The sequence below is a fragment of the Heteronotia binoei genome, chromosome 2, assembly GCF_032191835.1.
Source record: "Heteronotia binoei isolate CCM8104 ecotype False Entrance Well chromosome 2, APGP_CSIRO_Hbin_v1, whole genome shotgun sequence".
Taxonomy (NCBI): domain Eukaryota; kingdom Metazoa; phylum Chordata; class Lepidosauria; order Squamata; family Gekkonidae; genus Heteronotia; species Heteronotia binoei.
Window position 1 is genome coordinate 92,061,723 of NC_083224.1, and position 15,930 is coordinate 92,077,652.

At 44.3% G+C, this 15,930-nt stretch overlaps 1 protein-coding gene across 1 annotated transcript; it reads left to right on the forward strand.

Annotated features, from left to right (window-relative positions):
- The first annotated feature begins 14,822 nt into the window (after positions 1 to 14,822).
- On the forward strand, positions 14,823 to 15,646 carry UBL4B (ubiquitin like 4B). The gene has a single exon (XM_060233294.1). The coding sequence runs from the start codon at positions 14,917 to 14,919 to the stop codon at positions 15,448 to 15,450; it is 534 nt and encodes a 177-aa protein (XP_060089277.1). The 5' UTR covers positions 14,823 to 14,916; the 3' UTR covers positions 15,451 to 15,646.
- Positions 15,647 to 15,930: the final 284 nt, after the last annotated feature.

The following is a 15,930-nucleotide window of genomic DNA, read 5'->3' on the forward strand; positions in this document are numbered from 1 at the left end:
GAAAATTTCAGAATTTGTGTGGGCCGGGAAGAAACCAAGGATTAAAATGAAAATCTTGACAGATGCAAAAGAGAGAGGTGGATTCCAATTACCAGATTTGAAATTGTATCATGAAGCAGTTTGTTTAGTATGGATGAAAGAATGGATAACGTTGTTAAATAAAAAACTTTTAGTGCTGGAAGGCCATGGAAAAAAGTTCGGCTGGCATGCATACTTATATTATGGGAAAAAGAAGATGGATGGCCTTTTCTCTCACCATTATATAAGAAATAATCTACTAAATGTATGGATAAAGTATAAGAAATATGGTGATGAGAGGAGACCTTTGTGGATAGTGCCAGCTGAAGTGATAAAGATAACGGCTAAAACAGCCAAAGAAAAACGGCTATCATACAACCAGTTACTAAAAATACAAAGTGGAAAAATAGAACTGAAAACTGCAGAAGAACTGAGTTACAAATATGATTGGTTTCAAATGCAACAAATAAAAAGTTTGGTGGAGAATGATATTAAAACCGAAGGAATAAGGAAGGAGCAAACAGAAATGGAAAGAGTTCTGCTTGGAGATAGTGAGAAATTAATTTCAAAAGTATACAAATTACTTTTACAATGGTCTACAGAAGATGAAGTAGTGAAATCTCAAATGATAAAATGGGCAATTAATGTAAACAAAGAAATAAAGATGGAATCTTGGGAATATCTGTGGAAGAATTCTATGAAACTCGCAACATGTCATAGTATTAAAGAAAACTGCTTTAAGATGATGTATAGATGGTATATGACTCCAAAAAAATTAGCAAAGATGAACAATAAGATGCCAGATAGGTGTTGGAAATGTAAAAAGCACGAAGGTTCTTTCTACCATATGTAGTGGACTTGTGAAAGGGCTAAAATGTTTTGGCAGATGATTCAGCAAGAGATTTCTAAGATTTTGGGATATGAATTCAATAAAGTGGCAGAGACTTTTCTGCTGGGATTACAAATGGAAAAATTTCCAAAAGAAGATAGAACTTTAATATGGTACTTGCTCTCAGCTGCTAGGACATTGTATGCGCAGCTGTGGAAGCAAGAAAAAATACCAGAGAAATGGGATTGGATTACAAAAGTTATGTCATGGAGTGAAATGGACAAATTAACAAGAAAACTAAGAGACTATGATTTGGAACTTTTTAAGTTGGAGTGGAAGAAATTCAGAAGATACGTAGAAAAAGAGTGGAAAATAAAAGGACATTGGACAATCTTTGATAATGATTAAGGTTTTTAAAATAAGAATATAACTTTTGGGGGGTTTTTTTGGTTTTTTTAATAGTTAAGGGTACCTTTAATATTTGTTTTCTTTAAGTAAATAACACTGGCGGGGGTCAAGTAACGGGGGGAGGGGTGGGGAAAAAGTAAGATATGGGGTAGAAAGGTTTCTTTTTTATTTTAAGCTTTTATAAGTTGTAGATATAGTTCTGCTACCATATGTTACTAATAAAAATTGTTTATATTAAAAAAAAAAAGGATTTACTAGTTGACAGCACCTCAAGTATAGCGAAGGTGAAGTACTGTTTGCTCATTGGTCAGTTTGAGGATGCTGATTTGAATCTCTGAGCATTCTATTTCAGTTATGATCCAACTACTTCTTCTGCTATGTGCTGTACCATGCAGTAGATTAGTCATCACTCTGTAAAATAGTTCTCCAGTAAAGCTAAATGTGTTGTTTAAAAAAAAAAATCTGCCAAAAACAAACAAAAATCCTGACTTGTCTTGCTGACAACTTCATTTTCCAGAAAGGGGAGAAGGAAACATCTGCTATATTAGACTTGAATAACTGGCTGATGAGGTGAAAGCAGTGGGTGCCCTGGGGTAGTAGTGACAATGTAATTTTGGAATTTATAGTCTCGGGGAAGAGAAAAGCTGTATGTAGTCAGACATATAGGTTGGACTTCAGAAAAGCAAATTTTGATAAATTGCAAATTATGCTGTGTAGAATCCCTTGGCCAGAAATACTTAAGGAGAAGGGAGTTCAAGAGGGGTGTGAGTTTCTTAAAAGCAAAATATTAAACTTACAAAATATTAAAAAGCAAAAGATTAAACTTGTCACTCCTTTCCAAGAGGATGAGGAACTATTAACAAGCACTCTTTGGGTGCGATCTGTCAAACAGTTACAGATCTATCTAACAAGATCAATAATGTAACTGTTGAAGTTGAATTGCCTAAATTGCTAAAACAACGCCATCCTATTTTCCATTGCAGTTTGTTGAAAAGGGACCCTGGATCAACCCCTTGGAGGCCTCCGGTGACAACTCCCACACCTATTCCTGGGGCAGATTCATCACAAAATTGAGGACATTCTTGATTCTAAGTTGAAACATGGGTAAAAGACTGTGACATGAATGCAAAACTGCTCATTAAACAATTCCACAAACATTACCCTTTGAAACCTGGGAGAGGTTTGCCATGGGTTTAGTCTGAGTATGACTAAAGATTCCATGTAACCTTTCTGGGTCCTGATTCGCTTGTTATCAGTATATTCTCACTCACTCTGTTATGTCTGAACCATATTAGACGAAAACGAAGACTGTAGATTTATACCCCGCCCTTCTCTCTCAATCAGAGTCTCAGAGCAGCTTACAATCTCCTATATCTTCTCCCCCCACAACAGACACCCTGTGAGGTGGGTGGGGCTGAGAGGGCTCTCCCAGCAGCTGCCCTTTCAAGGACAACCTCTGCCAGAGCTATGGCTGACCCAAGGCCATTCCAGCAGGTGCAAGTGGAGGAGTGAGGAATCAAACCCGGTTCTCCCAGATAAGAGTCTGCACACTTCACCAAACTGGCTCTCCTTGTGTGATATTAAGTATCCATTTCAACCCTGGGAATGGGAACACCGTGTCTCCAAGGTAACACATTATCTGACTCCCAGTGTCTTTTACACTTTCGTTTCTTCATGTTTAGGGGAGATTGGAATGATAGCTGGGGGATGCAATTGGTAGATTTTGGCACTTTGCATTTTGAATGTATAATGGATGGACCCAACCTTATATCTAGGAGGGCTGAGGCCTTATGCCTTAGTTTCAGCAAGAGAAATCTTGCAGCTGTAACTGTCTAACTCATTCAATAAACTACCTTTATTCAACAATGAAGGATTGGTTGGTGAAGATTGATTGGTGAAGATTGTGCAGTACTTGACAGAGTTCAGACATGAACAATTTGCAAGGGGTGAGAAAAAAACCCCTTGTGATCTGCCTCCCTCTCCCCCTGGAAAAACTGACCTACCAAGACTCAGCCCCTCTGGCTGGCAGGCTAAAAAATGTCACCAGGAGTGGGACAGTAGGGCAGGATTTCAGTGCTTCAAAAAAAGGCTGTGTTATCACATCATAAATAACAGCCAGCTGCTGAGCAGGCGCAGAGTGCATTTTCCTTAGCTCCAAGCAAGTACAGTGAGTCCTTCTGCCGCCAGGATTCAGCAGAAAGGCCTCCAAAGCAGAGAAAACACCCTTGTGACTCCTAGAAAACAACATTCCCAGAGTAATATCCTTGTGTGGACAATAACCATGTCAACCCTTCCAGGGTAGTTAATTTTTACCCAGTGTAAGCAAGAGGTGAACTCCTGCTTCCTTGGATGCAGAAGCAGAAATCTGAACCCCATGTTTCAGAACATCAGCATTAATGTTTAAAGTTTATTATTTTTAAAATAGCAATTTTGGCTTCTCTGGGGTTTTTTTGTGTGTATGTGTGGGTGAGTGTGTGCACCTGGAAGCCATGGTGACAATTCATCTGTTTTCAAAAACTGGTTATTAGTGTGGGGGGCAGACGCCGGAAGTTAACCTTGCCTAGGGCCAGCCCTGACTACATAGAGGACATTGCCAACTTCATTTAGAATTTTTTTTGTGAGGTGTGCTACAGCATAAAGTGCCAGTACCTATGCCTTGAATCTATATGCATTAATCAGTAGCCATTTTCTCCTTTCTCACTTTAAGAAGATGACGACGTTGGATTTATATTCCATCCTCCACTCTGAATCTCAGAGTCTCAGAGTGGCTCACAATCTCCTTTATCTCCCTCCCCCACAACAGACACTCTGTGAGGTGGGTGGGTCTGAGAGAGCTCTCACAGAAGCTGCTCTTTCAAGGACAGGTCTGGCTAGAGCTATGGCTGACCCAAGGCCATTCCAGCGGCTGCAAGAGGAGGAGTGGGGAATCGACCCCAGTTCTCCCAGATAAGAGTCTGTGCACTTAACCACTGCACCAAAACCTTGGCAGTGTGTGTGCTGTGACTAGATGCTTCATGGTCTATTAGCCACTGATTCTCTTTTGATTCTAATTTAGCATCATCATAATTAAGGCTTTTCTGGTCAATTAGTAAAAAACTTTTTCCTTTGTATGCTGCATTACGACCATTCTTTTGATGCTCTGTTTATAGTTTGTGTGCTGTTCTTGTTCATCTTAGAAAAACTATTACCTGATGGCTGTCTCAACAGTCCTTTGCAAAGTGGCCCTTTTATTGCAATTAAAGCAATGCTGCAATTGATTTTTCTCCTTTTCTCTGGGTGGAACTTGCTCTTTCAAGTTCTTTCTAGAAATGTAACTTGAGTAATTCAGAGATTCAAATTCAATAAGCCCTTTTGAACTTTCCTCCTGCAATTCTTTTAGTGCCTAACTGATTTTGCATCTTTCTTTTGGTTTTGATACTGCACACTGACAAAAACAGAAAAATCTCCCCCGCCCAGCCCAAAACATAAAATTTATCTTTTGTTTGTCATATTAAAGTCATAGATTGCTAGATCTTCAAACACCTGCCTCAGTTCAGATATATATTTTTCACTGTAGTTTTCTTAACCATACTTCTTGTGATTTAATGCTAGTAAACCCAAAAGACTCTTCTAGGCTCTTAAGCATCTATTTCGCTGTATGGGAATTTTCAAACATTTAAGTCTCATGGTCATCCAATGATACCATAATAATGCTTTTGGCAATTCCATTTTTGATTATTCAAGAGTCTAATTCCTTGCCTTACTCTGTTGGTTTTTCCTCTTCTAGGATTCTCTTCTAGGATTCCAGCCGCTCCTTTTGCTTCAAGAAGTATATGAAATCTTTTAAGCTAGCTTCTGTAGTTCTCATCAGTAAGTTTTGGGATCTCCAAATATTTGCTTAATTCAGCTATTCTTATCACAGCAACATGGAGAAGAACAAAGATGAAACAAAACAAGGGGATCTGCTAATCAAAGACTTTAAGTTCTTTTTTAAATATTAAGCTTAACCTAAACTTCCGATAGACTCTGGGTCCATAACCTATTGGGTTTAATTATATATATATAATTTGCTTTGGAGCACAGATGCATTTTCACATCCCTCATTTTCCACATCTCCTAGTTAAGGGGAAAGTGTTGTTCAAATCAGTTGCAAAGATGATCTGACTCCAGTGATAACTAGAGAGAATTTTTACTTATAAAAATAGAAGCACATCTTACATGATATATTCATGTAGGTACATTTTGTTAGGGAATTCTGTTTGAAATTCTATTTCTTTATCTCAAACAGTGTGATGGATCACTGGATCAAATAATTATTGAGAGGCATTTAACATGAAAAAGCGAAAACATATTTATTTCTACAGGGAAAGGGTACTGGGAGATAAAACAACAAACTCTATAAGAACTACATGCTAACACATTGAGAACCACATGCTTAATGGAAGATCACTTCCTCCTCCTCCTTGACCTCTCTGTGTCACGGCCTGGGGCCGGGTCAGGCAAAGTCCAGGGGCAGTCCAAGGTCTGTAGCTGGTGAGCAAAGAGGGTCCAAGGCGCCAAAACCAAATCACAGTTCAGGTATCGCAGGTCAAAGGTTCAGAAGCCGAAGTCAGGGGGTCCAGAAGTCAAAGCCAAAGTCAGGGGGTCCAGAAGCCAAAGTCAAAAGCCGAAGTGGATGCTAGAACATCAGGTAAGTGACTAGTTGCTTCCACAAAGCCTTCTCCCAAAGCCCACAGCTATATAGCCCTCTGCTGTCTGTTGCCCATTTGGGCTAATTGCTGGCTCAGAGGCAGCCAGGATCCTGCTGAGACTCAAGCATCCTCACTCCTAGAAGGGCCAGAATCCTTTCAAAACTCAGGGCTCAGAGAGCGTCTTGCTCGTGAGCGTGCCACCCTCCTCCGATCCCTGAGGTCCTGACGAAGGCGGTCACGCACACGAGCCACCCGAGAGGGCGAGGCAGGGGGGCTTGGATCTTCTCCAGCAGGAGGCAGGGGCACTGGTGCAGGTGGCAGGGGCACAGTTTCTTCTGCAGGCTCAGCTTCTTCTGCAGGGTCCCCAGTACCCATGACACTCTGCCTGAACAAAGGAAGTCACCTGACTAACTGACCAAACAGACAAAACAGGTTTTCCCGCTTCTAGACCTTGATTGACAGCAGTCAGTATCTTCTTCCCAGGTCATGCAGACAATAGGGAATTAGGCACAGTGTTAACCCTATAATGACTGGAACTTTAGAACATTGCAAAGGACATACAGAACAGATACATATTTCCAACACCCCTTCTCAATGCCTAATGTGCAAGTCATTATACATTCAATAGTCATTATTATTCACTGTAACATTCACATCAACTAGATTCATCATTTCACGTAAACGTTCAAATCTAGCACAAGGTAATGGCTTTATAAGTATATCATCTACCATAGCTTCTGAACAACAATATTCTATCTTCATCAGCCCCTTCTGGTGTAAATCTTTCACTAGCTCACAATTAATACCAATGGATCTACTTCTGGCTGTTCTACTTTCCCCTTTACATATAGCAATACAAGCTTGATTATCTTCAAACATTACAATAGGTACAGGTTCTTTTATCTTGAAGTCTTTCAGCAGATGAAAAATCCATTCAAGTTCACTGCAGGCACTGGCTGCTGACACACACTCAGCTTCTGCTGTAGATTGTGCCACTATAGTCTGCTTTCTGCTAGTCCATTCTATAAGTCCATTTCCATAGAAGAACAAGTATCCACTGGTTGAGCTGTAATTGCATGATTCTTCTGCATAGTTGGCATCCATGTATCCAACTAGTCTGGGATTCTCAGAAGGTTCAATGATCAGTCTTAAGTCCATAGTCCCTTTTAAGTATCTGGCAAGTTTCTTTACTGGATTCCAATCGTGGTGATTAGGCGAACTTATTTTTCTGCTCAGTATTCTGACAGCAGCTGCTATATCAGGTCTGGTAGATTTACTCAGGTACAGGAGTTTTCCTGTAGCTTCTCTGTATTCTCCAATGTCTTTGAGTGATTGACCACCCTGAGCTCTCAGGTATGCAGGTTCAAGAGGTATCTTAGATTCTTTACAGTCTCTCATGCCAAGAGATTCTATGAAGTCCATAATCTTTCATCTTTGGCACAGTTGAAAAGTTCCATCCTCAAGTCTCTCAATCTGTATTCCTAGATAGTGTTTAATATCTCCAAGTCTTTTGACTTTGACCTCTTTGTTCAGCTTTTCAACAATGTCTTTAATGTCCTCTTTGTTCTTGCAGCTCACAACCAAATCATCAATGTAAACCAGAATGTATTGATATTCTCCATCTTTAAGTCAAGTGTACATGCAGGGTTCAGCTTTCCCTTGCTCAAATCCTTGTTGCTGTAGAAGTCCAGTTATTTTGTCATACCAGCCTTTTGCGGCCTGTTTCAAACCATACAGTCCTTTGTTGAGCTTGAAAACACAGTTCTCTTTGCCAGGGACTTGAAAACCTTCAGGTATTTCTATATAGATTTCCTCTGATAACTCCCCATTAAGAAATGCTGTCTTAATGACTAGGTGCTCCAAGAGCATATTTCTAGATGATGCCACACTCAGTAGTGTTTTAAGTGTAGCACTATTGATAACTGGTGCAAAAGTCTCAGAATAACCAGTTCCAAATTCTTGTGCATAGCCTTTGGCAACTAGCCTTGCTTTGTACAAGTCTATAGTTCCATCATTTTTGTACTTTATTTTGTAGACCAATTTGCATCCTACAGGCTTTCTTCCTGCAGGTAGCTTTATAAGAGTCCATACATCTTTTTTTATAAATGAATAGTATCTCTTGTTCCATTGCTTGAATCCATTTCTTCTTTTCTTCATTAGGTAAATCACACACTTGTTTCCAGCTCTTGGGTTCCACTTTAGGTTTCACAGTCTCTCTAGATCTCACAGTGTCACACTATCCATATTTCTGTGGTGGTTGCTCTTTTGTGCTCCTTTCTGATCATCTTAAAATGAGTGGAGTTTCTGTCGCTCCCTGCGGTGTGGTCCCCATTTCCCCTTCTGGAGTCTTCAGATGGCAGACCTGCCAATTCACCGGTGGTCACTACAGGTAACCAGGTACACCAGTCTTCAGAAGCATCATCAGTAACCTCAGGATCAGATTCAGGTACACAGGGTGCTCTAGGCAAATTACCATCATCCACAAATACAACATTACATTGTTTGGTCTTATTCAGCTTTGGATCATAGACTCTATAGCCTTTTCCCACTGAGGGATATCCTACTATAAATCCAATCTCAGTCCTTGCATCAAGCTTCCCTCTATTTTCTCTAGGAAAATATGCATAGGCTTTTGCTCCAAAAGTTTTAATATGCTTAAATCCTGGCTTCTTGCCAAACCAAGCTTGGAACGGAGTAATTCCTGTTACTTTTGAAGGTATTCTATTGTGAATATACACTGCTGTATTTAAGCTTCAGCCCACAGGCCTTTAGGTAATCCAAAATGCATAAGCATTGCTCTGGTCATTTCCTGCAACACACCATTAAGTCTTTCTGCACTCCCATTCTGCTGTGGAGTGTATGAGACAGTCACTTTGTGTTCAATCCCTTCTGCTTTCAGAAATTTCTTAAACTAAGTATTGCAATATTCACCACCTCCATCTGTCGGCAAGCTTTGAGGTGGATGCCCACATCTGTTTTTAACCATGGCAACAAATTCTTTAAATTTATCAAGAGTTTCATCTTTTGATTTGAGCATATAGACAGTTTCTTTTGCAGTTTTAAGAGTGTGTAATTCAGGAATTTCATATGCCTCAATAGACTCTAAAATGAGAGTTTTTGCAAAACCATCTAGCCGTTTAAAATTTGGTTTTTCTTGCTCATTATCAGGGGGATTTTCAGACAAAACTCTTTCAGCTCCATAAATCTCAAGTCTTTGCATCAGGAGCGAGAGCCAGAATGAGAAATTATTCTTAGTTAACTTCAGGGTACTAAATCCTATCATAGGTAGGTTATTCATGGTACCAAAACCAAGATTTGCAGTGGCTGTTCCTGAAGACGTGAAAGCAGAAGATCCAGTGGCTCCTCTCTTTGGGTTTGACATTTTTCACAGCAATCAGGCAGGACATGGTTAAAGATTCTTCCTTCCTCACTGGAGAGAAAAGGTGGCTGAATGTGGTTGCAGCAAGGCTCATCCAAGGTCTCCAACATAATCCACAGAAAAAGGGTTAAAAAGCTCCAAAAAATCTCTTTCTAGCAAATCTGAGGCTTTTAGACAAAAGTAGCAGCATTTCCAGGTTGAGACAATCTGAATTCAAAGCTCATTTAAGTCAGAATGCTCTCAGAAATGGCAAGAGAAAAAAAAAGACATTGTTTTAAAATTGAGGCTTGACTGCATGGCATTGCAGCTTGCTTTCTAAATGCTCTCAAAGGCGATCCAGACTAAAAAATCATTTAGAGTTCGAAAAACAGTCCATGCTATAAACTACCAGCTTGATAGCAAAAACCAAGAACCATCTGTTTTGCTATCAATTTTGTTAGGGAATTCTGTTTGAAATTCTATTTATCTCAAACAGTGTGATGGATCACTGGATCAAAAAATCATTGAGAGGCATTTAACATGAAAAAGCAAAAACATTTATTTCTACAAGGAAAGGGTACTGGGAGATAAAACAACAAACTCTAAGAACTACATGCTAACACATTGAGAACCACATGCTTAATGGAAGACCACCTCCTCCTTCTTCTTGACCTCTCTGCCTGAACAAAGGAAGTCACCTGACTAACTGACCAAACAGACAAAACAGGTTTTCCCGCTTCTAGACCTTGATTGACAGCAGTCAGTATCTTCTTCCCAGGTCATGCAGACAATAGGGAATTAGGCACAGTGTTAACCCTATAATGACTGGAACTTTAGAACATTGCAAAGGACATACAGAACAGATACATATTTCCAACACATTTAACTTATTCTAAACAGATTAACTTCAGAAAGTTTAATTTGCTACAGCTGCAAGCACAGGTGAGAGACAGAAGAGAGGTCCATGTAAGATAAAACAGAAGGTAATCAATGGCCAAAGATGCTCAACATCTAACCAATGAGAGGGTGGGGCCAACTGCCAAGTGTACCTGAGTGAAAGAATTCTCTTAACCCTTTCCCTCCCAGATCATTTTGCATGCAGAGTTGTAATTTCCAACAGTAAAAAGGCAGCATCTTTTATGTCTAAACCATTACAGAATTGTGAGTATCTTTCTCCTAAATTTCTTTGTTATAAGCCAGAATCTTTCCTTTTATGGCTAGGGCTAGGAAATTAGATTGCTTCTTTCACTGGATTTCTTTACTTTAGCCTTTTCAAAAAAATTCGGCCCCTTCCCGGCTGAGCGGTCCATCGACCGCTGAGGCCGGGGGCCGCCCATTGCCTCCCTGCGCGGATGCGAGGCAGATGGTTTTTCCCTGGGGTGAGGGGGCGTGGTGCTGCCTTAAGGGGCCGCTCCCGCCCCCTCCAACGCAGTCCGAAATTCGCTCTCGGCCCGGGCAGTCACGTACCAGTTGGCTGCGGGCCGGTAGAGAGCGAAGGGCTGAGCTCGTCTTCTTCGCGGCGGTGGGACGTCAGCGTGAGGCCCTGCGGGCCTGCTTGGAGGCGCGGTTTGCTTACCCCCCCCCGCCTCGCACGGTATTCTGCAGGCCTCTTCTGGCCTCGTGGAGGCAGCGGGCCGCCGGGGTTTTTCCTCCCTCCTCGGTCGGCTGTGTTTCCGGCGCTGCAAGTAGCCTTCGGGGGAGCCGGAAGGCGGCGCAGGTTTTTCGCGGCGGCTCGTTCCCTCGCTGGTGGAGCTCCCTCCCCCGCCCACCCCTCATTGATTAGGCCTTCGGGCCGGGAGATCACCCGCGGGGCTGTGCGGCCTGATCGGCTGCAGCGGGCCAAACGGGTTCCTTTGGGCGCGTCTGGGGAGCGAGTGTAGCTGGGTTAGGCCCCCCCCTCCTCTGGCGGTTTTTTCTTGACAGTTGTCTTTGGCCTCCCTGCACGCGCTTGGCACTTTTCGTGCCGGGCCTGTTGTGGGGTGCAGAGCGACTGGCCTTGGGTGGGTCGTGCCTGTGAGCTTGGGCCTTTCACCTATTTGTTGCAGAGGGGTGCCCTTGCTTGGAGACAGGGCACCGCCCCTTCTCCTTCCCCCAGTTTGGTTTGGGCCTTTAAAAAAAAAAACCCGTCACAGTTGGCCATTGTGCCTTGGCCGGTTTGTTTTCAGCCGCAGGCCTCCCCCCCCTCCTCCCTTGTCGCGATTTTTGTGACCCCCTAATTTTGATTGTAGCCCTCTTAAGGCCTGATTGTTGAGTTGTAGGCCGGCTATTGGGACAAATAGCAATAATAATAATATCGGGAACAACAGGACAGAGCAGCCATGGGTCCCCTGAAGGGCCGGGGCAATAAGAAGGGCAAGCAGCCTGCAAAGTGCCCGGCCAAAAAGCCACCCCCTGAGCCGCTCCCTGAATTAGACAACAACGAGGCTCAGACCAGGCAAGCCATCTTTAACCAATTGGCTGCCTTGGAGGAGGCGAGAGGTTTGCCTGGCCCGTCCAGGAGGGCCACCGGCCTTTTAGGGCCCGGCAGGGCCGCCACCATTTCCTTTCAAAAGGAGGTGCTGGCTCGTCTCTCTGTGTTGCGGGGAAATGAAGGAACCAGTGGTGTGGCAAAGGAGGGAGTGTCGCAGGATACCGAACAGCAGAAGGAGCCCGACGTGGTTGTGCTGGCGCCGGCGGCGGGCGATGATAAGTTACCCGCGCTACACCAGGGGGGGGCATGGCCCTGGAGCCCTTGGGTGTCCAATGTGGTGTCATGTCCCAGGCCTGAGACAGGTGCCCAGGCAGTGGGGGCCAACTCGTCGGGGGCAGTTTCACTTATGGGGCGGCAGGCAGCCTTCGGTTCCCCACCTTTGTCAGGCCTTTCCTCTTTGGCTCCCGCACCAGAGAGTGTTTGGTCTCCTTGGGGTTTAGCCCCTGGTAACAGCGGTCCCGAGGGCTGCCATGGGACCGGGGGTCCGGGCCCGGCTATGTCTGTGCCACCATGGGGATGGCAGCAAGCCCCGTCCATGTCTCTACCGTGGGCCGGGCAACTGGGGGGGCTTTGGGGCTTCCCATTGCACCCCCCTGTCCCTTACAGCTCACTGGAGTTTCACGCTTTGCCTTTTGGTGACCCGGCCATGCCTTTGGGTGACCATCTTACAGCTGCTACTCGGGAAAAAATCCTCAAAGGCGAATACGTTGACGTATTTAGCCTCCTCTATAGGGAATTGGAGAAAAAACCTAAGGACGAGCTTGATGAGAAAGACAAGGAGAAGCTCAGGCGTCGAAAAGTTGATAGGACATGGGCAAATTGGTTGCCCGGTTTCCTTATTTACGCTGGCGTTCTTGCCAGGGCCCAGCCATGGAGAGCAGCCCCGTTGTTCCAATACTGCGATATTATATATCGCGCATATAATGATTTCGCTGGCGGGGCTTGGCTCCAGTACGATGAACAGTTCCGCATGAGGGCGGCTGTTAATCCTTGTATGCAGTGGAATCAGATAAACCAGCAGCTGTGGCTGCAGCTCATGGCGCCAGCAAAACCCAATGCGGGTGAGCATTTAGATAGTGGCCATCTGGTACAAAAGACAGCGTCTTCAACTAGTACGGGCACCCGTGCAGCTGCGGGGCAGTCAACTTAGCCGCGGCTCCTTTGCTGGGAGTTCACCTCCCAAGGCTCGTGTGCCAGGAAGGACTGTAAATATATGCATGAGTGCCCGATTTGCGCGGGTCCTCACGCCTTAACAGCCTGTACCAGGTCTAAACAGAGGTGGCCTAACAAGCAGACAGGTAGCGGGCCGGGGCAGCACCCTGGAAAAGAGCCCCAGCCCCATCCGGACGAGGGTTCCTAGATGGTAGTAAAAGGTTCACCCTTGTTCTGATATAGCGCTGCGCCTGTTTTATGCATTCGTATTTGAATTTAGAGTTACTTACCAAGGTCCCCTGACCCTGTTCTTGGCGTTATGTTATTCATTATAGTTCTGCAATGTTAATAGTCTTTTCTTCTAGGTGCCGTGGCTGGTGGCTAGGGAAAGGATCCGTATCTGCGGCCACAGCATTGTATTTTAGGCGGCATACCAAGCCCGACGGACGCTGATCGCATCGCAGCTGGGCCGGAGCGATAGAGCCGCGATTACATGGCAGGGCCGTCGCGGTATGTGGTGGCCTGGGCTCCTGCCCCTGTGGTTCGGGGATTTGGGAGTTCCTTCCCCGCAGGTGGTGGTTATATTCGGGTAGAATGTCTGGGTGCTGATGCAAGTGCAGCCCCCCCCCCATTTTACTCTAGGCCCAGTTGGATCTCGCTCGGATCGGAAGAGGTGGCCGGATGTATTTGGGGTCGACCTTGCTGCCGCACCGGGGTGGCGGACAGTTCGGGACCCTGTGGCTTTTGCGCATCAGGATAATGGCCAACACGGCCTTGTGTAAAGCCCTCTCCGGGGGTGGGTTCTTATTCCGTGCCATTCTTTTTCCATCAGCATGCCGGAACTGTACAGAGGGGGCTGTGTCCATCTGTCAGAGAGGGGCAACAAGTAATTGGCTGACTTGCGGCAAGGGCTTCCTGGGTTGGATATTGTGGGGTACAGCGGCCTAAGCAGAGGCTTGGCGCTGTTTGTGGCAGTTTGTGCTTGGGATTATGTTTTGGGGATCGGTAAGCTCCCGTAGCATCGCGCCATTTGGCGCATGACTTCCCTGGGGGACCGCAAGCTGTATGGCCCAAGGTTGGCTCCAGGGAGTCTGTGGATCCCGGCATGCGGTGAGTGTCCGCATCCCAGGCTGGACGTCTGCGGGGATGGCGGAGCTCAGGTGAGCGGTGATCAGGATGCCGGGCCGGCCGGGTCTGAGCCGGTGGATTGGCTCACACCCGGGGCTTTGGGGGCTCGCCCAGTCCAGGTCAAGGAGGTGGTCGGGTTGACCCCTGGCTTGACCTGTCCCCGTGTTTTGCCCTTGCCGTTAAGTTTAATAAAGTGGCCCTTTAATCCAATCCGGTGTGTGTCTCGTTATTCCGCCTGGGGGGGCAAATTAATGTTGGGCCAAGTTACAAATATTATGTGCCTCTCCAATCAATGCCTATCCATCTCTTCTCAAATGGTATCTTGACTGTTGGGACTATTACTCAGAACACCTCTGTCACTGCAGAATACATGCTTGCTTAATAGTTATAAACTGTTGGATCAGTTTTATTTACTGCTCTGAGACATCCCAAAAGATCCAGCATTATCATTGCTGACAGTTCTCAAATTTTAAATAACCTCTGTACACATTGACAAACATGGCATTTTCATCAAATGCCACATGTTCCATGCACTCATTGGGAAAAAAAACTGGGAATATTTCACTCACTAAAAATGAGAAAGGAAGAAACTGATGCAACTTGAGGCCAGTTTATACTGGGAAAAATTACAAGATGCAGATAAAACAAAGTGTAGCAGTCAAAGTTATTGATATAAATGTTGTTATCCTTTTCTACGAGCAGTTAATGTGCACAGGTAAATTTCATGAGTGCAGAATTGAGTATTTCTCAGGCATTGACTTTAACAGAATTGTGACATCAGACAGAAATCAGCCAATCACTTTCCTACCCTCTGTTCCTTCTAGGGGTCTGGCTTTTACCTCTTGAAAGTAGGGCTTGGCTTTCTAGCCCACCTAGCAAGGCAATGTTGCTTACAGTGAAGAGGCTGCTTGGCCAGCAGTGTCGTCTCCAGGTGTCTGGAGAGGAAAGGATTTCTTTAGTCAAGAGTCTTGTGTCAGAACAATTGAATGTTCCTGCGAACCAGCAGACCCTCTTGTTCCGAGGCAAAGTACTGGAGGGAGAGCACAGATTATCAGACTATCCAATTGGGCCAGAATCCATTCTCTATCTGGTCATTAAAAAGCCAGAGCAGGTTTACCTTGAGGAACTATCTAAACCAGCCCCTGTCCAACACCATTCAGTGTGGTATCAACTATCCCAGGTCCTGAAGAAACACTTCAGAACTTCTGATGCAGTTAGGGTTCTTGAGAGAGTACTGAATGACTACTACAGAGACCTTGGCCAGCTGAGCCTAGAAAATATTGAAGAGTTAGCGGGATGTATTCTAAATGTTGAAGAAGAGCCAGTGACGACAGATGAGCTTCCAGATCAAGAGAGCCAACCCAAGGCCCAAGTGTCTAAAATCATGAAGGAACAAGCAACCCAGACTGAACCATAAGAAACCCTGGAAGAAAAGCGCTGCTGAAAGAACTCTGAGCAGACTTGCAAGTGCTTGAACTAGGAACTTCAGAATAAACCATGAAGATGCAAGAAAGACACAGCCAGAGGAATGTCTTTATGTACCATGGGGGAGGGGTTGAGTACAAAAAGTCAGAACTTCAGATTGCATAAAAAGTAGTGCTGTGCAAAATTTTCATTGCTTTGACTTGGTTGTGGGGGATATGAAACAATCCTTGAACTCTCCCAAAATCTTACTAATACCTGCTTCTGTGCTAATTTTTACAATTGTTTGTTTCTCCAGGAATCATATAACACTTTAATATCTTAGAACCTCCAGCCAGTCAAGTTGGCAATGTGACATATTACTAAGGAAAAACTAAGACAACTCTCAATGATTTTTTTTATTTTTTTTTAAAGGTGGGATACAGAAGAGAAAGAGAGGATGGGAAAGTATTGATTCATCAATAATTTTCAGATA

Bases quoted from the DNA above. Each gene is read 5' to 3' on its own strand.
- UBL4B (XM_060233294.1), top strand. From the start codon at position 14,917: ATGTTGCTTACAGTGAAGAGGCTGCTTGGCCAGCAGTGTCGTCTCCAG.